We start from the raw sequence: 26,390 nt of genomic DNA, 5'->3' as shown, positions 1-26,390 counted from the left end.
TTGAGAATTTTCGTTCTCAAAATTCTGGATCTTCAGCAACAAACCCTTGCTCTCCAAAAAGCTTCAACACTTCGCAAATGATCAATAATACAAATGAATGCTTTTTTGGCCTTTTTATACCTCCACAAAAAACCACGATTTCCTTTGGCTTATTTATCATTTAATAACATTAAATAACATTTGCTTTTAATGTTATAATTTACTCCAAGGTTGGCGTCCCACAATTGGCTTTAATAAATGATTTTTATATCATTAAATGAATATATGCATAAAATGCCCTTATAACACCATTACCTATAAAGTTGCTTTTAATATTTAATATTATTACAGTCATTACTTTAATAATAATAAATAAATCATAAACTCCAATTAAAACCAATAAAAAAACAATTAATTAATACTTCCAACACCCCAAGGGTAACCACCATCCAGATTGTTTACTATAAATAGTAAGGTCCAACCCAACGTCCATATTATTTATTAAAGATAAAAAAAGAGTGTAAATAGTATTTACACTCATTTTCTATATTTAATGAGTAAATTATAGATGGAATACTCGCAGAGTACTCGGTGAGTTTTGAAAAACTCGAAAGTTTTTTTACTTGGCGAGTATTCGACAAAAAATCGGCTGCATAAAAAACAAAGGCCCAAACATGTCAAAAAATTATCTAAATTTTTTTTTTCAAGTCAGTCTCATTTTCTTCATCAGAATATTTACATGAAATCTAACAATTAAGTATAAGAAAGGAAAAAGACTTATACTTTAAGTTATATTTCATGTATATATTGGCAGGATGTTTGAGAGTGGTTTCAAATCTCTAGGAATTATAATGCAAATTCTAAGTTTTTAAAGATCTTATAAATTTTCAGACTTACGTCAAATTTCAATAATCAGTAGGCTCCTATCGGCATTCACTTTATCTGCCCAAATTTTAGACCTATCTATCTCCCTATCACTCTTTCTTTATCCCCTCTCTCCTCTCTCCCCCAAGATCTAGACCTATCTCTCTACCCCTCTCTCTCTCACCCTCAAACCCCCACGAGTGGTGCTACCCTCAACCTAATTTTGGCGAGGTGGAGAAGCCACGTCGAACTCCTAGGATTAGACCCTCTAGTTCTATCCCTCCCCTGGTTTTTACTAGAGCTAGGAAGAGGAAGATGTAAAATGCTTTGATTAGTATTTTCTTTTAGTTTTACAAGAGCAATTTGCTATTTCATTTTGTTTCAGTCTATCAGCCATCGGCATTCCACAAGAGGATGCCATTTTGTACCCAATTTGCATTTAATTCCACCAAATATATCTAGACTCAGCTTGTTTCATTTGTGTACTCATTAACTAACGCGTTGGATGCATCTCCTCATTGAATTTTGCAAAAAAAATGCATTTCTAATTAAATTTAAGCAATTTTTTAAGTTGCCGAGTTTTTTTTTTGGGGGGGGGGGGCTTGGCGAGTTTTTGCTTTTGGCGAGTAGTTCAACTATGGTAAATAGAGCCTGAATAACCCATGGAAGGTAAATCTCAAATATCTCAATGCACTGGAAAGAAAAACACAAGAAAATGAAACCCAAAGTGTCAGCTGAAGAACCCTGAATGGCCTCCAAATCAACTCATTAGCCTGCACTTGGTGGGAAAATCATTAATTAGAAATATTTTAATTTCCCACTCCACTCTTGCTTTCCACATTCGCTCTTGGTGGGAAAATAATTAATTAGAAATATTTCAATTCCCCACTTCACTCTTGGTAAGAAAGTCATAATTAGAAATATTTCAAACTTACCATTATGGGACAAAATCCATCTCCACTAATTGTTTCCAAATATTTAATTTAATATTTGAATGTCCTTTTAATATTGAAAAATATTTGGACATTCATAAATTTAAATCAATTATTCCGCTTAATCTTGTTTGATTAACCCATAGAAGAATAAAATAGGTCAATATTGACCAAAAACGAATTTTAAGCAAATGGGGACATGACAAATTATTTAATAAAAAGATTTTAAGTTGTGCCTTCAGGGGACGCTAGGCACAAGGGGGACTTTGCTCACATAAAAATTATTATTAATTTTGAAAAAAGAGAATTTGAAGGAAAAGAGTGAAATAATATTTTATTTCCTCTATTGTGTTATAAAAGGAGGTTCTGAGCTTTTGAAGGGAAAAGAGGAAAATAATATTTTATTTCCTCCAATGTGATATAAAAGAGGTGAGCTCACCGTTGAGGTTAGACATGATTATGATATTTGCTTCTGCAATTGACAGGACCTATGTTCATCTCTGATTTTCCTGAGGATGAAAACCCTCTTGAAAATAATGATTTTGGCGGATAAAAAACCCACTAACTAGTCTTAGTGATTTCATACAAAAGTCACAGATTTGCCTGCAAGTGAACCTTTTTCCAGTTTGTTACAAAAACAGAGACTATTGATGTATTTTGAATCTATATTTTGGATTGCTAATGTTGTGTCTGTGCGTACTCATTTTTGAGGAGTTTTGAGGTGTCTTGAAGGAGGTCATACCATTTACTCTAGTCATACCAATTTTGTTGACTGTACCTTCTACTTGGTCATACCATTTGGGAAACTTCATGTTGGATCTTTAATTCTATCTCCTGCTGTTTTAAATTGCTACTGATGATATTATTGCAGGTGATACAATTCTAAGGTGAGTAAAAAACCAAGAATAGAGGTCATACTAAGTACCAACAGGCCATACATGTTTAAATGATGCATGGGAAGCAAGGGGGTGAAATGTCTCTCTTTGGGTGCTTATTTCTCCTTGACTAAAGGCATCTTGCAATTACCTGGGGTTTCCAAGTCCTGGTTGGGTGGACAAATTATAGGTGAGATTGTGGTGAAAATGTACTTGTTGTACCTGTTGTACCAGCAACACAGTAAGCTGTTACAGACATCCTGTTGTATGATTTTAATTATCAGTTTGATAGATAATCTTTGCAGCGTGTTTGGTGTGATTTAGAGGAGGTTGAAGTGTGGTTTTTCGGATTTTCTCAGCTGGGTGGCATTAGGAATGCTTCTAGTCAATGTTCTTAGTGTGTCACAGAGATTTCAGTTCTGATTTATAAAGCCAATTGGCAGTTACAGAGTTCCATCAGTCCAATACCAGCCACTGTTTCATATATTAGAGGTACTCCGCAGTTGGTTTATATCAGCATATATTAAGCAATTATAGTTCCAAATCATGATTTGTAATGCATTTTATATTATCTTGTAAAACCCTGGATGATAGTACCACCCAATGGTCTTATATTTACATTTTAATGTTATTGCGCACTCTGCTGAATAGGTATAGATGAGAATAGCTTGGAGCCTTGTGTGCATGTATTATTTGTTGTAATTGCATACTCCACTGAATAAGTGTATAAGTGTTTCCTTGCAGTCTTTTGCATCAAGCACACTCCACTGAAGAAGTGAAGATTTGGCTAGGTCTACTGCCAAGTGTGTTTCCTTTCAGTTTCATGATCAAGCACACTCCACTGAAGAAGTGTAGACCTGGCTGGCCCTCCCACTTTGTGTGCTTTAGTAGATTAGATCACTTCATGTGCTGCTTTAGACAATTGGATGTGGTCATATACACTATATGATCTCACCTTGCCCATGTCAGGACCTAGGTGAGAAGAAAGTGTTAACGGCACTGCATTGTAGCTTTGTTTCAGTTAATAATTTCAAAAAAAATAAAAATGAAGTGGTTATTACAGAAAGTTTCTCTTAGTTCACTCTATAGCTTTCAATGAATTACTCTTTTGGCTTTTTAACATTTTTCAGAAAATTGTAAGAAAACTTAAGGTTCCAGAAAGGAAATATATGATAGATAGAGAGCAATTTTTTAAAGAAAGAGCACCACATTTGAGTTATTGGTGTAAGTGGAAAAATGAGAACATTCATTCAATGTTTTAATTCTGATTTTTTATGTGAACTAGTGCTGAGTACAAGTGGAGTATATTTATAGTGTTAACTACCATCAAAAAAGATAAAGGACCAAGGCAAGCAGATAGCAGTTAAAGGACCATTTGATTTAAAGTGTTGCAAGTAAATTTTGGAAAAACAATCATCACGAAAATTAAGGATATTACAGATAGTAAGGTGCAAGTGGCATTGGAATTTTTAGGTATCCGTTCCCCCTTTGAAGGATAGCTAGAAAAACTAACGTACACTGAACAACCTGTCCATGTGCAGATCCACATACAAAGATCTGAAAGATGTAGCATATTTTAGCCTTTTGATTATGAATTCAAGGAACAAGGATTAGACTTAAATAAAATCGTTGATGAAAAAAGAGGGCCAGAGAAACAGAGCAAACCTTAATAGCCAAAATGAAGAACTGAGACTGATATCAAAGGATATTCTAATTCATGCTTCTAAGGAAATCCAAATGATCACAATCCGAGAGAAAACTTTGGACCAAGTAACAGAGGAGTTGATTGATAAAGCTTTTAACTGTGTATTCATTACTACTGGTTTGTAATGCTGAGCACTCTTGGCATCCAGGGTTCTGCCGTTTTTTTTAGGGCACACTTATCCACCCTCTAACCTGACAACAACAGTTTTGGGTTTTTATAAAAGCTGCCACCTCTTTTATTATAATTGATATTTTATCCAAAAAAATGTAAATTGACTGGGGCCTGAACTGGCATAGAAAATCTAAAAGGATGAGTGGGTGCTAAATAGAAATTTTGTGGTTGCCCTGACATATTTTTACAAGCAAAGGGATTTTTTAAGTTAACATTCCAAAAGACTAAGTATAAGGAGCAAAGATTTATTTATAGTTGCCCAGTTTCACTAAACTGTTGCCTTGTATTTGAGGCGTTGTTTCATCAAATACTTACAAGTAACCCTCTTTATAAATAGGTATAGCAAAATATTGTGGAAAGATTTGGAGCATAAGCTCCATACAAGGCTAGCTTAAAGGATGAAAGGTGGTTGTTTCTAAACAGATGGATTCAGTTAATGCAAGCTCCAGGTTGTGCCCAGCATTTCTTATCACTCATCAAAGCACAAGTCTGGGTCATCAAAATGCACATAACCATCATGAAACCTTCCCCTGATAGAAAAATGACAAGCAAAGGATCTTCTTAATGAAGAGGAAGATGGTATATCAACCAAAGGATTGAGGGGCTAGCAACAGGGAGTGGGTCCCTTAAACTTTGCTCCTGGTGCTGATCTAGTCTGGCATTCCTTGAGAAATCAGAAAGACCTTGGAGGCAAAGTTTAATTAGTATCTAAACATTATTAATTAAATTAAAATTCTCACTTAGGATGATTGGATCAAGGGATCTTGTATATAGACCTTCCTAGATAAGAATAGAAATTTGGTTGAATCAATTAGTGATTTGGGATATAAGGAATGAAGCAGTTGCTCTGCCATGGTAGTACTCATGGTCTTCTTATGCAACCTTACTTGATGAAAAAGCTTAGGGGCTATATGCCAAAGTCCTTTGAATGAAATCCTACAGGCGCTAGGGAATAGAGAGAAAATGGAAACATGAAAATGGTTCTTTGACAGTCAAAGACATTGCCTTTGGCCCTTCATTTCCTCCAGCAAATATCTGTACAACAGATGCCTTCCTTTGGTTGGTATTTTGTAAGAAGTCTCTCACAGGAGGTAGACTTCAAAGGATTGGCTTTTGTGGCCTGTAGAAGGTGCCAGATGTGAAGATGCCAAGGAATCACCAAATCACCTCTTCATCCATTGCCCATGTTCTTGAGATTTTTGGACTTCATTTTTCAAGAAAATGGGCTTGTGTTGCATATGCCTAGGCAGCTAACAAACCCTTCTGACCTAACAGCAATTATGTCAAAACTAAAACAGGTTATAAATTTATGGAAAAATATTGAATTGTACCTGGTCTCTGTGCATCATAGTTATCAGGAAACGGGCGATGGTACTGGTGCGAGAGTTTTAGATGGTTACCGGTGGATAATTTTTTGAAAAATATAAGAGGGGTACCTCAAGACAGTAATAACAAAAAAATGTATTTTTAGACTTGTTAAGGAAAAAAATTAAATATAAAATGGCAATGTAACTTTATAGTACAAAAATCCCTATCACTGCTGTACCAACAATTTCACACTTCAAACTTCTGCAAACCTTGAAAAATTGAAATCCTTGTTTGAATTTAACTGTTGTTTTTTTACAGCTGCAAAAAAGGAAACCCTACTTGTTTTTCACAGTTGCAGTTGTTTTTCGCACTCCAGTAACCATCATTTTTCACAATAAGCCTTTCTTGTTTCAGGCCTTCTATAATACTCACTTTTTGTCCATGTTAATCTTTTGTCTTTTACATTTTATGGAGGAGACACAAATAGGTGGCCCCAATCACACTTAGATGTCTCCCTACCCATCTATAAAAAATACACATCCATGTCTCTGAGAAATAAGGAGCAGGGGGCGCATCTCCCTGCTATCATGCTTAGCATATTTTGATGGAAGGTACAACAAAGAGTTCAAATAGAAAGCCCTACGCTCAGACAAGTTCATTGTAAATTGCAATGCTTCTTCTCTGAAATTATTTTAAGCATCCTCAAATGTTAATCAACCTAACAATCCATGTTTTTGTCTAAAACAAGAATGCAGCCAAACAATTCTATTTGCAGGATCAACAAAGATTACATTTAGTATCAGTTGCAAAACAAATATCTAGGATTCAGCATTTAGACGCTAAAGTCAAATCAACAAAATGTTCAACTTTCACCTTAAAACGTAGACCAACAGCAATTTCCCACTCCAGTACTGACTTATTGTGGATCCTTATGTGAGATAACAGACATGTTTCCTGCATAAATAGAGCTCCAGTGTGAATTCATCTGAAAATTTATAGGAAATTGAATAACTTGAATCTATATTATACACTGTGACACAAAGCTAGGACAATGTTAGAGAATTCTATGAGTACCATATGAGAATCTAAACAACCCCAGAATTGCAGGAACAAATGCCTCTAGAAGCCATTAATATATAAAAGCAGACCATGTGTTTCCCAGGTTGGCAACATGTTTTCATAAACTTCAAGTTCTCAGAATCACAACTATAGAAGACATACGACAGTTCAATACGAGGAAAATTTGTAAAAGACAAAAGTAACATTGTTGATGTGGATTAAGGTTAAAAACTATAGAGAAAAAGATGTGAAATAGATCAAGCTACAGTCCCATTCCAATTACTTATCTTGTATTACCAGTCACCACTTTATGAGAACATAGGTCTCATATTAAGGTAATGGAATATTTGCATTTATGAATATTGAATTGTTTATGTAGTATTTGTTTTTTTAATAAGATAAAGGTGGGGGAGAGAGTATTTTAAAACAATAAAAAAGGAAAAATAAACATAAAATATCCCAGTTTCCATTCCTTTGGTATGAAGAAAATGGGAGCTTTGGGGGCACTGGGGGCCTTGGGCGGGAAAAACTATTTTGAAAATTCCCTGCACAGACCTCGCAGGAATTATCAGAGATCATGACAGGGATATGGCAGAAAGCAAGGTCAGCACCATGGACAAGGCTACGGCACCAACGTCAGCACAGTCAGAAGAGATCGGCGGGGTCAAGATTACCATTACCACTTCAACACGGGACCGAGAGGCAGATGGCAGACTACTTTCCGAGGGCACAACATTGAATCTTCATACGGGCTTCTACCTACCCCTCATACCACACATGACTATCTTCCCAAACATAGATTCAACAAACCTAAGAGGTTACCCTTCCATGCCCATCGCCCCTTGAATAGAAGCAAGAAATTTTTTATATCTGTCAGGATGACAGACCTTTCTAGGAAAATGATAATGAAAAACCCTACGAAACCCGGGGACGCGTCCCCTACCTGAAAATCCCCGTCCCAGTCCCAGGGACGTTTCGGGGACTTGGGGACGGCCAAGGGACGTCCCCCCCCGTCCCCAAATTGTCAGAATTTTGAGGGGACGTCCCCGAAACGGGGGGACGGCTGGGGACGGATTGGGGACGGCTAGACGTCCCCCACATCTAGAGCTAGGGAAAAATATTATAAAAAAAAAGTCGTATTTTCAATTTTTTTTTAATTTTTCTAACGTGGGCCCTCTATATTGAAAAAATTTTTAAAAACGACTATCAATTTTTTTTATTATTGAATTTGAATAGTTATGAAATCAAAATATGACTATCTATATTTTATTATTTTTCTAACATGGGCCCTCTATCAAAAATTAAAAGGCAACATTAAATTTATTAATTCATATCAAATATTTATAATTTTAAATTAATTCATATTATAAATTTTAAAATTTATAAATAGAAAATAAATTAAATAATAAAATATTAAATAATAAATATTATACTTTGCTTTTTAGTATTTACTTAGTACTATTTTGATTTCCATATCGCAATTGGCAATGAAACAATATGGCAGCAGTGTGGCCTTTGGGCATTTTGTATGTTATTTCTTTAATATCTATTATGATATGCATATTGACAATGTGAATGAATTGAAATTCTGAATTATGAGTGCATATTGAGTATTGAGTCTATTGATAATGTTGTATGTTCGATGCTTGCATTCTAAAATGTTTTCATAGTATCATACACATGCTATATCCATGTTTTCATATGAATATAATGTATAGATGCATGCTTTATCCATGTTTTCATATGAACATTTAGAATTTTCCTATATCTTTTAAATTTTCCCTATATTTTATATAGCCGTCCCCTTTGCCGCCCCCCCCCCCCCGTCCCCAAATTTGGCAAAAAAAATTACCGTCCCGGAAACTTGGGGTAACGTAGGAAAAACCTGAAGATTCATCTATTCCCACATTCCTTACTTACCCAAATACCATCCCGATAAGAGAAAAAGAACGCAAGCTTGATGAACATGAAGGAGTAAAGTAGAGTTTGTAGAAAGCACTTTTGTTCCCCAATAACATACCATTGGGATCTCTCTTCAAACCAAATAAACAGTACCTGAAGGGCTTTGGTCTTCCTACATCGTCTCATGCAAATCAGGGAAGAAACAAGTTGCAGAAATCAAGAGAAATACTTAAAACCTGGGTCAGAAAGACGAATAAGAACATTACTCAAACAGAGCCTCCTCCGAAACCTACCAATATCGGCAGAGGTAATGATGAAGGTGAGTATAAGATTGTAGTCCCGGAGGAGCATTTATCTTCCCATCGAAACTTTACACAAATGGGCATTCCAGGAATGGTCAGGGCTGCAAGATATTTTCTACATAGATCATGGTAAGGGCTTCTTTATCGCTTATTTTTCTACCCAAAAGGATCAAGATAGAGTGCATAAACATAAACACTGGTTTTGCAAAGGAATCGGTCTTTCCACTTTGCTCTGGATGCCTAACTTCAATCCCACAAAGGAGGTTATAAAGTTCTTCCCAATTTGGATCTCATTCCCTTCAATCCCTCTCGAATACAGAGACCCGGAGCTAATAGAATCATTTGCCAACCAGTTGGGTATCTTTATGCAGCATGACCTAGTCCCCTTTGGGCATACAGATAAATCAGTTCGAGTATGCATTCTTCTGGATACCTCAAAGCCCACTCCTCAGAAGATTATCATTGATTCGAGATTCGGCTCCTATGCTCAGAAAGTTGTAATAGATGGTCATGCTCAGAAAGTTGTAATAGATGGTCCTGAGACTGTAAGTCATCATATGCCTCATCTAGGTCACTTCTCCTCCCAATGTTCGAAGGAAGAGCAGGCATATATCAGTATCTGTGAGGATCTCTATTCAAATCCTCCAGACTGCAGCAGGTATTCAGAGACATCAAATTCTTTGCATTCCAAGGCACTTGAAGTGCTTTTCTTCTTTTACTCTGTATACTTGCTCCATTGTTTTAGCAAGTGTGAACACCATTCTTTTTTGCTTAAGCATGCAACATCAAATTTATCATTCTCCATTTCTCCCATTGTTATCTATACTGTTCTTACTGCGCCTAAAGGCCCTTATCCTCATTTGATTCAATTAGTACAACTCACCCCAAGGGGATCAATGCCATCTAGGTTGTTAAAGACATCAAGGATCTCTCCTATTTCTTCAAAAGAATCTAACTCAGTAAATGGTTCAGGATGGCATCCTTACTATCCCTTGGAAACAAGCTCATCGCATGATCATTCTGTTAACTACTTACGGGTCCTTCCTAGACCTAACCAACTTCATTCCTCTTTTGATGATTTCATGAGGAAGATAATGTTTGATAAACAAACCATGAATTTCAAGGTGAATCCCCAAAAGAAACTAAACAGCAAGATGGGAGTTCAAAACAAAAGCACACCTGATCTAAAGAAGATGACGAAAGAAGCTGGATTCAACTATATCCCAACTATTTGATGAAATTGCAGAACAGATTCTAAATGAGGATAATCAGGATATAAAGGCACAACACTCACCACATATGGACAAAGATTTGATGATTGCAGAGTCTGAAACAAAGGGTCCAATTGACAGGGAATCAAAGGACATCCTCACTGCCAAGTTAACTTCAACAGCCCAAATTAACAAAGTTTGCTCTGGACTATCTGAAGATGGCGAACTTATGTTCTTAAACCCCCCCCTCTTGACAAAAGGTCACACCTCACAACAGTTACCCATCATTAACTCAATAGAGTTAGCGCTAGACAATGGCCAACAAAATACCAATGAACAATCAACTGATTTGCTCTTTGATTACTCCCAAACTCTCTCCATCATTGCAGACCCCTTCCAAAACTCAGAATCCAAAGAAAACAAGAATGGGCAAAAAGTCTAATAAAACAAAAACAAAGGAGGAAATAGAGGCTGGCATAAAGACTACACTAGATGGGCAATTTTCTGCATCCAAAAGACCAAGGAGGGCATGTTGCCCTCCCAGACAATAATGAAGATCATTTTCTGGAATGTCAAACGCATCAATGCCTCTGACAAGAGAAAGAGAGTCAAGAAACAAATTGACTCATCAAGGGCAGATATAGCTATGTTACAAGAAACAAAACTTTCTCAAGAAACCAATCTTGAGACAGTTCCCAAATGGAACAAATGGAAATCAGCACATGTTCCATCAGCAGGAGCATCTGGTGGATTACTAACTATTATCACAAAAGCTTGCACCCTTGCTGAGCTATCAACTCAACAACCTTGTGAAAAATGGAAACAACCCTGAAGTGTGGGACCTTGCGCAAGGGGGGTTGAATCTTCGGAGAAGGCCGGCTTCCTTCAAAATCCAGGTGCAGGTGTGAACCAACTCAACACTTTAAAACTAATTCCTAAGCCTCTCCTAACAACTTGCAGAGGTAAAGGGAAGAGAGAATGCTTGAAATAGAAGGAGGTGATGCACCAAGAAGAGATTGTTCCTCTCCCCACCGAGATGACACAATGAATTAACTGAAACACCCAGGAGATGCACAAACTTCAGTTGCATGAGTGACTCCAATGCTAAATGGAGGTTAGAATTCGCTGAGTGTCAAGAGGGGAGAAGGATTCCCACAAGTCACACTCAGAAAACAAGTTAACACAGCATATATGGAGAAAAAAGCCACAAGACATACACCTATGATGAAGGTAAGAAAACATACACAGCATGCATAGGTTGAAAGAAGGCAAGAATGGTGATTTTCAATTAATTATAAGGCCAATGGCACAACTTACAGTTGCATAAATGCAAGATAAATACAAGAGAAGTAGGAGAGCATGGGATAGCTCAAGCCAGCAAGGAGAGAACCCTTTACAATGAGGCTTAACAGCCTTTATATAGAAAAAAAGGTTACAAGGGTCATCATGACCCTTGCATGTCAGTCTGGAAGTGCAGGGAACTGCATGCACTTGACTTGTACATGCAAGCAACCTAGCCATTCCCACAAAGGACAATCCTGAGAAGGTGGATTGACTAACCTCCCAAAGTCAAAGTATGCAGACATGACATAAGTCACCACAACAAGCATTTAATGCACCCTTGTGGCTCCACAAAAGAAAGTGCACAAGTCGCCAAAACTGTCGGAGCATTTAAAGCTTTGAGTGTTGATCACGCCATCTGGAAGTGTTGCCAGTAGGAAGGAAGTCTGAAGACTTCAAAAGCTCGGACTACCGAAGTGAGGAAGACAAGGGAAGGAGCAAATAACTTCGGAACCTCGGGGTTCGGGAGTTCTAGAGAACTTCAAAAGGCTAAGGAAAGAACTTCGGAACCTCGGGGTTCCGAAGTTCCGAAGGAAATAGAAAGAGAAGGCAAAAGGGGAAGGAACTTCGGAACCTCGAGGTTCCGGAGTTCCAAAGAAAAGAAGGAAAAAGGGCTAGGAGGGAACTTCGGAGCCTACGGGTTCCGAAGTTCCGGAGTTCCGGGGAACTGCACAAAGGAACTTCGAAACCTCGAGGTTTCGAGGTTCTGCGAAAGAAGAAAAGAAAGGGAGAGAAGGAGAGGAACTTCGGAACCTCGGGGTTCTCAAGTTTCGGGAAAAGAAAGGAGAGGCAGCAAGGGAAGGAACTTCGGAACCTCGGGGTTCCGGAGTTCTGGAGAAGAAAAAGCGAGAGAAGGGAAAGAGAAAGAACTTTGAAACCTTGGGGTTCTAGAGTTCCGGAGAAGGAGAACAGGAGAAGGCAAAGGGAAAAGAACTATGGAACCTCGGGGTTCCTGTGTAACGCGGAAAAAGAAAAGGCCAAGGGAGGAACTTCCTCCGGACAAGGCAACATTTCATGATTCTTCTCTCCTTGATCAACTGGGGCAGCGCTGGTCCATGGGACATATCTCTGATCGGTTCTCACTGATGGACCAAGGGTGTCATAAAATGACAACATTTTTGGCGATTTCTGCGGGATGCTTGCCTGCTAAGCATGAAGTCCAAAAGCCTTAAGCATCCATTGGGCACTGGGTCATTGAAAAGACCCAAATCATGTGTGTGCCATCACTTGGAGGAAAACTAGAAACTATAGCGCACACCCTCTTAAGGAGAACATGACATGTGCATAAGCACTTATGAAAGCAAAACAACTTCTAGTCTAATATTTACATCGTTATCAACACCCTCTTCAGAAAAAGGGCTTGAGATGAATCCCATTCACTGGGATTGGAAGGACTTCGCCATCTAGCCTGGAGAAATGAAATGCATTGGCCTCCTTGCAACTAGTGATGACATATGGACCACTCCAGAACATCAAATTTGGAGTGTCGCCCAGCTTTGGCTCTGTCTGCATTCCACTTGAGAACTAGATCTCCCTCTTTAAAAACCCTATTAGTCGCCTTTTTGTCAAAAACTTTCTTGACCTTCTCTTGATGAGTCTCAAGTGTATGCATAGCCTGACTTCTAACCTCCTCTAGCTCCATCAGCTCTGCTAGCCTTACTGTCATGGCATCATTCTCTGTTAATTCCAGCTAATGTGCTAGTTCAAGAGAGGGTAACTCCAGGGAAGTTGGGAGTCTTGCTTCCTTCCCATATACCAGCATGAAAGGGGAGTTATCAATCGCCCTCTTGGGTGTGATCCTATCAGCCCATAAGGCTGTCCTCAACTTACTGTGCCATAACCTCTAATTGTCTTCAATTTTCCTTTTAATTATCCTGATGAGGTTCTTGTTGGAAGGTTCGGCTAAGCCATTACCCTGAGGGTAATAGTTCGATGATGTCTTCAAGTATACACCATGCTTAACTGCCCAAGAACTGATTTGGGTTCCAACAAATACCTTGGCGTTGTCTGATATGATGGTGGAGGGGACACTGAATCTTGTCACAATTCCCTCAAGGAATTCCAACATTGAGGCCTCAATGGCATCCCTTAATGCAACTGCCTCTGTCCACCTAGTGAAGTAATCTGTTGCGGCCAAGATCCACTTATGGCCAGCACTAGAAGGTGGGTTGATCATGCCAATGAAGTCTAAACCCCATTAGGCGAACGGTTGATCTGCTTGGATGGGATGAAGAGGTAGGGCAGCTAGTCTTTGCTTCCCAGAGAAGAGAGCACATTTATTGCAATCCTTCACCCATCTATGTGAGTCACTGAATATGAAAGATCCCTGATGGATCTCCTTGCTGATCTGCTGTAGTTTTTAAATTAATAAACTATATTTTCCTGTGTTTCCTTTGATGGTTTTAGAGAATAGACAAAAGTTGCAGAAGGTTTGTTTATTTTTGTGTTTTTGATAGTTTTTCAGCAAGTAATAATTGAAGAACGAGTACATGAAAAGAGTACTGGAAATAAATGTTCATACACAGCCAAATCAGAATCGAACCATGCAGATTTCTAATTATTTGAATCAAATAATTATCCAAATAGTGATTCCAAACAATTCCAGGAAGATTACAATAACAATGAGTCCAACCTGGATGAAGAGTGAATACTGTAATCAAGGAGGCTGCAGCAAACATCCAAAGCTCTTACATAGCTTCACGTGGGAAGAGAAATGGTTGCAAAGTACAGTCGTACGACTATTAGGTGATGCCAAGCTGAAAACCCCAATCTCCACGTTGAACCCTAACTCTGTTCACTGAATCCTCCAGAAAAGATGTCGTACCAACTCTAAGGCACTGAAAACTGAATGCAAGAACCAAATAACCACTGTGCTGGGGGCTACGTCCCAGACAGGCAAGACCCTGGGGTTTTCGTCCCAGATGCTGAATCGCTCTCCAGAGCAAATTCTCCAAATCAAAGATGATAATGTGTAACAGATGGATGATAATTAGGTTACCATCTCCTTATAACTCCTCCCCTTTAGCTCGAACCCTAAAAGTGTATGAAAAGTGCGCTTAGGCTTATAAAGTCTTATTTCTCATTTTTAGTCGCCAAGTATAGAGAAAACGCCACTTTTTAAATATAAAAGAATTCCGCTCATCAAAAGGGTCCCTGACAAATGGGAAACGTTTAGAAAAGTTCAAGACCTTTCCAACGAGCTATAACACATGGGCATATGCATCTAGATGAAGCCAAAACCCCCTTATTACTCCAAAATGGCTATAAACATAGCCTTATTTAATTAATTAAATGCTAACTTAGGAAATATTTAAATATATTAAAAATATAACCCAAATAGCTACAGAAGGCTCAAATGACTCCAAAAGCCTGAAACGGAACCTGCCACCTGTCTATGACTGAAGTCGGAAATCATGGATCCACTGGCAATCTTATCCCTAAAATCTAGGGATGCTCCTAGAAACTAGGAAACATACCCAAATCTTCTGAAACTGAAACCAGGGAATAGTCTCATGGAAACCCAACCTTGGATACTGTCATAACCTCCTAAATAGTAGGAATAGCCTCCACAAATGTAGGAAACTTTGCAATCCTTTCTTGTGATTGGGGAGTGGAAGAGAAAGAATGGCCTCCACTCGCTCTCGATCAATGGTCAAACCCTCCTTGGATACGACGTGTCCTAGCAATCTTCCTTGATCAATAGCAAATACACTCTTGCTAGGGTTCAAGGACACACCATACTCCCTGAATTTCATGAACACTTGCTCAAGATGACCAAGATGGTAAACTGCATGCTTCGAATAAACAGTTATGTCATCAAGGTATACAAGCACAAACTTTGCTAATACACCCCTGAAAGCCATGTCCATTGCTCTTTGGAACGTGGCACCTGCATTGGTTAGCCCAATGGGCATTTTACAATAAGCATAGGTACCCCACTTAGTAGTAAATGCAGTCTTGTATTGGTCTGATTCTTGGACCAAGATCTGATTGTAGCCTGAATACCCATCCAAGAATGAAAATCTTTTTGAGCCACTGACCTTTTGGAGAATCTACTCCATAGAGGGAACGGGATAATGATCCTTGAGGGACGCTCTATTGAGGTCCCTACAGTCTACACATAGTCTGATTTCCCCATTCTTCTTCCTTATAGGGACAAGGTTGGCCACCCAGGAGGAGTGCTTGATAGGAAAGATAATATTGGCTTCTATGAGCTTGGTCAACTCCATCCTCATTAGTGGCTCAATCTTGGGGTTTATTGGTCTTTGCATTTGTCTCACTGGCTTTGCATCCAGGTTTAGCTCTATGGTATGCTGGGCTAGGCTAGGGTCCAAGCAACTATGTCATCATATTTTTGGCAAAGCTCAACAAAGGCCTCTTGCTCATTTGAGGAACACACCTTGCCCAAGTTTAAGGACCTACCCTCAGCAACAACAACTGGCTTATAATCACCCCTCTTTGCAGCCAAGTTCATCCTCTTCTTCAACTGATCATCTGAGTTGAAAATGCCCTCCAAGGTAACTAGACCTTTAGGCAACTTGTTGGAGTTGAGTTGCATGATTTGACCTCCATACTGGTCTTGCAACTTAGACTGATTTTTAGCAAAAAATTCAGCTTCATTTTGCAAGAAGTTGACGATCTGTTGATCACTTTCGAATACTTGCCAATTTACTTGATTGTCTAGGACAATAGGTCTCACAACAAGCCCGATGTGTTGCGCTTTCTCACTTGCAACATGCGCTGGTTTGTCGAATTGAGCACCAACCACTGCAAGCCTATCAGCATGCTTGTTCTCACCCCTAGGAATGCTCTGGATATTGGAGGCCTCAAATCCTTCAATCAAATCCCAAACCCTGTGTTTGTATGATTTGAGTAGGTTGTTCTTTGCTACACTTTGGGCTCGGATGTGTTTAACAACCAACTCACTATCTCCAAATACTTGCAGAGATCTGATCTTTCTGCTTTGTGCAAGTTGGAGACCTTGGATCAAGGCTTCATACTCAAGGACATTGTTAGTGCAACCAAAATGAAGCATAAAAGAGAAGAAATATTTCTCCTGCTCAGGAGAAACAAGCATTACCCCAGCACCTGCACCATTCTTGTTTCTTGAACCATCAAAAAACATGTTTCCTAACCCCTTTGAATCTCCTTGTGTCTTGATGAGGTTAGGGATAGGAGTATCCTCCTCATGGATACAATAGGTGCCAAGCCCAGTCTCTTCAGTCTCAACTAATGGATCAAACTGAAAAGCATTGGCCCATTCGTCCAGCAAGCAATCAGGGACCTCCTGCAAAAGAGTACCAGGCTCACGGACAGCACACTTCTCCCCCTCTTCATGCAAAGTGCAATTCATGTTTATAGGGTTGCAGGTGTAGGGCTCTATGTGGTTTTGGGCAATGGGTTATGCCCTTATGGTGACCTTGGTAACATACCTTGTTCGAAATAGCATGTGGGACCAATCAGAAGACAAGTACCCACCTATCTTGGCAGTGAAGTCCCTAGACAGGCAGATGGCAAAGAAGGCAAGGAGGTCGATAATTGATACGTCTTGCAAGACAGTGCAACTAGGGCATGCATGCAAGGTTAACTTCAAATTTTTCACCACCCCTACCACCTTAATAGAAGTGTCATCTAATTGGACCACCCCTTTGGTCACATGTTCGTATTTTATGCCAAGAAGATCAGCTACCTTCTTAGGCATGACTAAGCTACTAGCTCCTAAATCTATCATGCAGTTGTGAACCAAATTATCTCCTATGATTAAGGAGAGATAGAAGGGGGGAGGACTGCTTATCTTGCTTGAATCTTCCTCCTCCTTGGGTTGCACCAAACTGGTGGAGACTCCCTTTTCTCTTACTGCTACCTCATCACCTGACTGATTGACATCCTTCAGTGCCTCTTTAAGCAAATCCCTTTGAGATGGGATTGAAAGGGCTTCCCACATAGTGACGTTGAGGTTGGCCTTCTTCATCAGATCGACTATGTTGAAAGGAACACCAGCTGACTTTAGAGGCCCCTTTGAAGCTACAAGGTTTGCCTTTGCTCTTTGGACGACTTGGGCCTCCTCCTGCCTCTTGCTCCCTTGCATGGTATTTTGGCTAGTATCATGGACAACTACATTGGGTGTTGGAGCTTGGGCTGAAGTTGAAGGTGAGGCAACCTCCATGGCTCTCTTCTTTGACCTTGCATACTACAGCATGGACTCACCATTTGTTTGGTTCAAACCACAGAATTCTGCCTCTGCCAATTGACAAAGGTAGAATCCCCTTGTAAGTAAGTCTGAGTGCCAACACTAGGCTGATTTTGGTCATATTGTTGGCCAGAAGTGGTCGGCTCATTTTGCACTACTAAAGTTTGGACAAACCCTCCATTTTGGCATGCACCTTGGTGATTGCATGGTTGACACAAATCTTGCTATTGGGCAAGGTTATTTTGCATTGGAACTATCGCCTTTGAGTTGCTTGCGGTTGTGGGGTTCACACTATTCAATAGCCTAGCATTGCTCCATTGGTTTTGCCCTTGAAAGGGTGGCCTATTCTGCTGATAGGTCTGATTTTGTGCTTGGTAAGGTCTGTTATACTAAGTTTGTTACCTTTTTAGTGCCACCAATTCATTGCCAAAGTTTTGCAGTAGAGCCTTGACCTCATGGAGCTCATTGGAGGATGTAGAGGGTGTGGATGATTGTCCTGCGGGAGCCATGGGGATAGGAGCCAAGGTGGGTTGTTGAGTAGGAGCTTCTGGGAAGAGAGGCATTGGAGGCCTTGGAGCTATCTTCCCAGCCTGAATCAAACAATTTTCTGCTCTTATGGCTATGTCATATGCACCTGGTAGAGAGGCTTCACTCATTGATTGTACCATGACAGCTATATCGTTGTTGAGAGCTCTAAGATAATACAAGAAGGCATGATTTGGAGATGGCTTCACTAGAGCAGGAATTCTATTCCATGTCTTATGGAATCTGAAATTGAAATCTTCCATGAACTCGTGGGGTGCCCTCTTGATCGTAGTCAACTGCTCCACAAGTGATAGGTGATCACTTTTGTCTTCGAAAAGGTTGCACAACCTTTCCCCCAATTCATCCCAATTGTGAATGGAGCTAGACGACAACCCTCTATACCACTGCAAAGCTTTGCCTTTCAAAGATGTGGCTAAGAGTCTGACAGCAACATCATCCTGAGTGATATTATGGACGAAGCAAATGTTTGCAATGTCTTGAATGTGCTCAATGGGTGTAGTAGTTGTTTCACCAATGAAGTATGGTATACTCTTCAACGCAGCCACTGGTATGTCACTCCATTGAGTCAAAATAAGGGGACTCCATTGAAGGTAACAAAAACCTGATTTCTTGCCATGTGAAACAATGGTCTATTGATATGAGTGGTGCGAGCTCTTGATAGTAATGGTCTTGTAAATGGAGGAGTAGAACGAGACCTGGGAGATGGAGTGTTTACAACCTTGACACCCCTGATTGGTGACAGTGAAGGTCTACCTCTCCGCCTTCTAGAATCTGCAAATGGGAGCTCTACGAATTGGAAATTGCCTCTAGAAGATGCCCTTGTATGAATTTTGGGCATGAAATCAACAACCTACCTGAGCGAGAGATTGGACTGGCAAGAAGAGACCTCGGAACCTAGGGGTTCCCGACCTCCGAAGTAGCAGACCTCGTAACTTCGAAACCTGGGGGTTCCAGGGTTCTGGGGTTGAGATGGCTTCACTGACTTCCTTCCTGGAGACCTCGGGGTTCCAGAGTAAGGAACAAATTGTGTACAAGAGACCGGCCTTGTGACCCGAGTCGCCAAGTGCCTGAAGATGACAGTTGCATAAATGCAAGATAAATACAAGAGAAGTAGGAGAGCATGGGATAGCTCAAGCCAGCAGGTAGAGAACCCTTTACAATGAGGCTTAACAGCCCTTTATATAAAAAAAATGGTTACAAGGGTGATCATGACCCTGCATGTCAGTTTGGAAGTGCAGGGAAGTGCATGCACTTGACTTGTACATGCAAGCAACCTAGCCATACCCACAAAGGACAATCCTGAGAAGGTGGATTGACTAACCTTCCAAAGTCAGAGTATGCAGACATGACATAAGTCACCACAACAAGCATGGCCCCGTACCTCCCTTGATGGAAATCCTGCCAAAAACATTTAATACACCCTTGTGGCTCCACAAAAGAAAGTGCACAAGTCACCAAAACTGTCAGAGCATTTAAAGCCTTGAGTGTCGATCATGCCATCCGGAAGTGTCGCCAATCGGAAGAAAGTTCGGAGACTTCGGAAGCTCGGACTCCCGAAGTGAGGAAGACGAGGGAAGGAGCAAGGAACTTCAAAACCTCGGGGTTCCGGAGTTCCGGAGAACTTCAAAAGGCTAAGGAAAGAACTTTGGAACCTCGGGGTTCCGGAGTTCCAGAGAACTTCAAAAGGCTAAGGAAAGAACTTTGGAACCTCGGAGTTCCGAAGTTCCGGGATAGAGAGAGGAAGAGAAGAAAAGGAACTAGAGAGAGAAGGCAAAGGGGGAAGGAACTTTGGAACCTCGAGGTTCCGGAGTTCCAGAGAGGAGAAGGAGAATTGAGGAAGAGAACTTCGGAACCTCGGGGTTCCAGAGTTCCGGAGAAAAGAAGGAAGAAGGGCTAAGAGGGAGGTTCCGAAGTTCCAGGGAAGCCAAGGGAAGGGAACTTCGGAACCTCGGTGTTCCGAAGTTCCGAAGAGAAGAAGAGGAGGGAACTTCGGAACCTCGGGGTTCCGGAGTTCTGAGGAATTGCACAAAGGAACTTCGGAACCTCGGGGTTCCGGGAGAGAAGAAAAGAAAGGGAGAGAAGGAGAGGAACTTCGGAACCTCGGGGTCGCAGTTCCGAGAAAAGAAAGGAGAGGCAGCAAGGAAAGGAACTTCGGAACCTCAGGGTTCCGAAGTACCGGAGAAGAAAAAGCGAGAGAAGGGAAAGAGAAAGAACTTCGGAACCTCGGGGTTCCGAAGTTCTGGAGAAGGAGAAGGCAAAGGGAAAAGAACTTCGAAACCTCAGGGTTCCGGAGTTCCGAGGAAGAAGAAAAGGCCAAGGGAGGAACGTCCTCCGGACAAGGCAACACTTCACACTTCATGATTCTTCTCTCCTTGATCAACTGGGGCGGCGCTGGTCCATGGGACATATCTCTGATCGGTTCTCAGTGATGGACCAAGGGTGTCATAAAATGACAACACTAAAATTATGGAATCCACAAACAGTACTTGCAGAACCTCTACATGAAGGACACAATTGGCAAATTATTAGCATTCAAAAGTTTGATCTATCTTTTAAGTTGATTAATGTTTATGGACCAACTTCCACTCATGAAAAAACGAGATTATGGGATACCCTAACAAGCTTCATCCAGCAATATGCAAATCATAATATCATCCTAGGAGGAGACTTCAATGCAATAACTTCTAGCTAGGAAAAAAAGGGTGGTATCTGTCCTGCAGAAAAAACAATTCAAGATTTTGTTGCCTTCATTGCTGATAATGACCTGAAAGATGTAATTCCTACCAAAGGCCAAATTACTTGGACAAACAAAAGAAAGAACTTCCTTCAAATTGCAAAGCGACTTGATAGATTCCTCATTTCTCATCAATGGCCTCTTCAAAATGTCAATATGGTTTCTGATATACTGCCCCTTGTATGCTCCGATCATTTTGCCATCTCATTACAAATTATGAAGGGTCAATAGCCATGTTCACATCGTCCATCTTTCAAATTTGAAAAAATGTGGTTTAGGCATCCACATTTTCTCCCACTCGCGAGACAATGGTGGGTTAAGTGCTGCTCAACAAAAGGGTACCAAAATGTTCCAATTAGATAAGAAAATGCAATATGTTAAAAGCAGAATTAAAGTATGGAATGTTGAAGTCTTTACGAACATCTTTGCCGAAAAAAGTTCAGTAGAAAAGCAATTATCCGATATTCAAGAGCAAATAATCTCACATGGACTTGACTCAACCACATATGAGAAACAGAAACAGCTTCAAGAAACTTGGTAAGAATTGTGCAAGAGAGAGGAAATATATTGGAGGAATAAATCCAAGGAGTTATGGCTAAAAGAAGGGCACAAGAATACAAAGTTTTTTCATGTATCTGCTAAGTCTAGGCGAGCAGCCTCAACAATATTCACTATTAATGATATTAATACAGGATGTACATTAACGAATGCAGCAGACATCCAAAATGAAGGGGTTACTTTCTTCAAAATCTCCTAGCTCCAGCCAATACAACTTGCTCAATCCCTAATAAAGATGTAACAGAAATTTTGAATGACATTCCACAATTGATCACACGTCAAGATAATGCAGATCTAATGAAGCCTTTTACAATCAAAGAAGTTAAAAAATTAGTTTTCTCATTAGCTGCAGATAAAGCCCCAGGACCAAATGGCTTCACTACCCTATTCTCCCAAAAATGTTGGGATGTTTTAGGCTCGGACCTACTAGCAACAATTGAAGAGTCAAGGAAAAGCAAAGCAGTACTCAAAAACTTCAATACCATCAACATTGCCATTCTACCAAAAGTGAAGGAACCCAAAACATTTTCTGAATTCAGGCCTATCTCCTTGTGCAATACTATTTACAAAATCATCACCAAGGCCATCTACATGAGATTACAACATTTAATACCAAAAATTGTTTCTTCAGAACAAGGTGGTTTTGTACCCAGAAAGGAAACGGTTGAAGGTGCATTAATCGCACATGAGGTCCTACATTCAGTGAACACCTCAAATCTACCAGCTTTCATTGCTAAAATTGATATGATGAAAGCTTATGATAAAGTAAATTGGAGTTTCCTACTAAAGGTTTTAAATAAGTTTGGGTTCTCAAATAGCTGGTGCAAATGGATAAAAGCATGTATCTCAAGAGCTCACTTTTCAGTAATCATAAATGGAACTCCAGCAGGCTTCTTTGCAGCTACTCAAGGAGTGAGACAAGGAGATCCCCTATCTTTGTTCCTATTTATCATTATGGCAGAATCCTTCAGCAAGTTGATCAAATCCAATCATAACAAGGGTCTTTGGCAGGGGATACATCTACCAAACACACCCATTTGTGTAACACACTCTCTCTTTGCTGATGATACATTGTTGTATGCCAAATCTTCAGTCCAAGAAGCTAGCCAAATGAAGAAAGTTTTGGAGTTATACACATCAGTATCGAGGCAGCAGATAAACACACAAAAATCCACCTTATATTTTCTCAATACCAAGGCTCCCTTGAAGAGAAAAATCATTAAAATCCTTGGCTTCAAGACAGATGAGTTACCGAGTACATATCTGAGTATACCTCTCTTCATGGGAACTAATAGGATTTCTTACTGGACCAATGTGATTGAAAGAATCAAGAACAGCATATCCTCTTGGAAGGCTAGATGGTTGTCTTTTGCAGGTCGGATCCTACTTGTTAAATCTGTCTTAACCGCCATTCCCAACTACTACATTTCAGTCGTTAAAGCCCCTAAATCTGTTATTATACAAATTGAAAAGATCAATAGGTCCTTCCTCTGGAAAGGAAACCTATCTGAAGAAAATAAAATCCCATTGATTTCATTAAACAATATGGCAGCAGAGAAAAATCAGGGGGGGTGGGGCTGTGTTGTGACCATTTCACACATCGCCCCATAAAAATGGGGACCCCCTCTCTTTTTTGGGGGTCTTGCTTTCTCTTTGCTTAGCTTTTCTCTGCTTGTTAGGTGTTTTGAGTGAGTTAGTGGTGGCCTAGGTTTGGTAAGTTAGGGTTTTCTTCATAGGGCTTGCCTCGGGTTCCTTTTAGGGCCAAGTCTCGCCTAAGCTTGGGGAAGTCATTTTCTCTGCCTCGAACCCTAATTTAATTTTAGCGGGATCTTGCCTTAGAAAGTTGGAGAATGTCTATTTTGGAAGGAAGTCTTGAGGAGTTTGAGTCATGATGAGTCAAGGTTGTGAGTTGTTAGGCCAGAGTCTTGTCTTTTGTAGAGTCTGAGTTGTTATGATGAAGCAAGTGATCGAAGTGTAGGCACAAAAGACGAATGCTAGCATGGGCAAGCTTGGAAGGATGTAATTATAAGGATTTGGCTTGAAAATTTGAGAAAAGGTTAAGGATGTGAGCTCAAAGAAGAATTTCGCTCCTGACCCTTCCAAAGGGTCCAGAGCGAATTTCCTAGTATCTCCCTTCCTGGTCCTAATTTGCATAGAAAACCTTGTCCTTATGACATTATGCAGAAACAATTGATGTATGCAACGATGAGAAGTGATGAAAGGTCAAGAAATTGAGCATAATTGCAAATTTCGCTCCTGACCCTTCCAAAGGGTCCAGAGCGAAATTTTTCCAAGCTCTTGACCCTTCCAAAGGGTCCAGAGCAAAATTCCCAATAGGACCTGTCCTTCCAAGGATACACAAGCGAGTTTGCTCATAGTTGCCTTTGAACATCAGTATTTATGCAAGGAGATCTCCAAGATGTCTACCTAGCAAGCCTCAAGGGTAGATCAACATGGATGAAGGTGATGTAAAGTGTTTTAATGCTTGTCCAAGCCCAATACCCCTAGTTCGCTCTTGTCCCTTTCAAAGGTACAAGAGCGAATTTCTTCAGAACACTTTATTCCTCACCCAAATCGCTCATCAAACCTTATTTTGAGCAACTAGGGAAAATTCGCCTAATTCAAGCACTTATTAAATTCAAAACTTCATAAAATTTACCATTTGGCGCCAAAGCATTTTTTTTTAAATTTTTACAAAGTCGGCCAGCTCAAGAAGGTGGAATAATAACTTTTTCATATATATAACAGAGTCGGCCTTTTAGAGGAGGGGTGAAAGCGCCTATAAAAGAAGGTGGATTTTAAAATCATTAGTCATTCAATCAAACATTCTTCCTTGGAGCGAATTTAAAGAGCAGACTTGGAGAAGCGAATTACAGCAGATAGAAGGCGAATTTCAGGTTTAAGAAGGCAAAAAATCATATCATATAAAGGCAGATTCAACATTCTTAATCTCAGACCTGATCCTCTCAAGGAAAAATTAGAAGATCGGCAATCCTTCGAAGGTGAATTTAAGGTGCAGACCTGAAGCTTTTAGCAGAACAAACTTCTTTGAACAACATTTAAAAAGGAGGTAAATTCAATATCAAGGCATTATCTATCCCTCTTTTCAGGTTTATTCCTTTCAAAGCTCAAAAATCAAGATTGAGGTATGTTCAATGTCTAAATTTGAATGAGGATCTGATTCAGTTCAATAAAGATTATTTTGTAAAGTTAGGTCTTCATGATTTAGCTCGATTCATATGTGATATCAATTTGAAAATTCATAATTTTAAAGGGTTTATCATTTTCATTTTCAAATTGAAATTCAATTCTTCTTTCTAAGGCCTTGAATCGCCTATCTTTGTGACTATACGTAAAACCTAACTTAAACCCTTTTTTATAGGTAACAAATGGCGGACCCCAAGGCAAGTGGATCCTCTACACGGCAAGCCCTCATTAAAGAAGATCAAAAGAATGACGACTTGGAGACGAGGATCATATCCAAATGGAGCAATATTGGAGACACCAACTTAGGAAACTTCAATGTGAAGAAGTTTCGAGAAGCACCCAGCATCGGCAAGCCATCACCCATAGCCAAGAAGATAATTGTGAGTGGGATCATCAAGGCCGCAAGCTTCCCTCCCACAGTCAGATGTCATGAGCTAATGATTGAATGTGTCAGGCACTATGATTCGCATTCAGGGACAATTGTAGCTAAAGATGGGACTATCCTCGCCTATCTCTCAGAAGGAGCTATAAGTGAAGCTTTTCATCTTCCAGAACAGAGGGATATGATCTACAAGAGCCTAGAAGGAGCCAAGTCTATCTACGAAGATGATCCTGATACCTGTCTAAATTTCATCAATAAGAATTAGTTACTCAAGAGTAGGCCTCGCCTAAATAAGATACCCAATACACCTCACAGAATTGATTTCCAAGAAGAATTCAGGGACTTGATAACCATGCTTAATCGAATTGTAGGTGCCTCCCAAGCCTTCTTTTTCGACAGGTGGATGTTCTTCTTTATACAAGTGATCGTTCAAGGGAAAGGAATGTTCAACTGGGCCAGGATTATCAGTAACAACCTAGATGTGCAGTTGAGGAGGCTAGTCCCTACTAAGTCATTCCACATGAGTTCATATGTTATATATTCTTTAGCCAGATGCTTTGAATATGCAGGACTACCACACAGAGGAGTTGTTGGGAGAGGGCCCAGAGAGATAAGAGTATGTGATTCTTATGCTCAATTGCATCATCCGCCTAAGAATTACTACAAGCTAGTCAACGATACTTTCACAATGCATATCACCAAGACACTACAAGGAGGAATTCACCAAAGATTGTCTCCAGAAGCACAAGAGCTTGTGAAGAAACATGGTGCATGGTTCATTCAATTTCCTAAATTCACCTACATCAGGATCCATGGATGTCCTTCACCTCCTTATATGTTGCCGAGGTATCCTACGGATAGAGTAGTACTACTTGAAGTGACTAGACAGCTGGCAGCTTGTGCTAAGGCATAAAGACATAAACATGGGAATGGTATCCCTATACCTATTTCACTTGGAAATTCAATTGAAGTGTGTCCTAATTCTCAAGCAGCTGAAGATGCAGAGAAGGAGCTATCTCTCTACTCATTCACATCTTTTGCCTCAAGAGAAAATTTTGATCCTAATGGTCATATGGAAAAAACAGTTGGGAAGAAGTACAAGCATGTATTTCAACTAGAAGACT

The 26,390-nt window shown here is 40.0% G+C and overlaps 1 protein-coding gene across 2 annotated transcripts in view; it reads right to left on the bottom strand.

The window, feature by feature from the left end:
- The window catches only part of LOC131066784 (uncharacterized), a 262,967-nt gene that overhangs the window by 224,889 nt on the left and 11,688 nt on the right, over positions 1-26,390 (bottom strand). For both annotated transcript variants that reach the window (XM_058001633.2, XM_058001632.2), the window contains exon 2: positions 6,708-6,788. In XM_058001633.2, coding sequence (XP_057857616.1) covers positions 6,708-6,788 — 81 coding nt within the window. The remainder of the gene's footprint in view (positions 1-6,707; positions 6,789-26,390) is intronic.

The sequence above is a fragment of the Cryptomeria japonica genome, chromosome 2, assembly GCF_030272615.1.
Source record: "Cryptomeria japonica chromosome 2, Sugi_1.0, whole genome shotgun sequence".
Lineage (NCBI taxonomy): Eukaryota > Viridiplantae > Streptophyta > Pinopsida > Cupressales > Cupressaceae > Cryptomeria > Cryptomeria japonica.
Note: the sequence above shows the minus strand (reverse complement) of the source record. Positions and strands in the feature narration are given on the sequence as shown.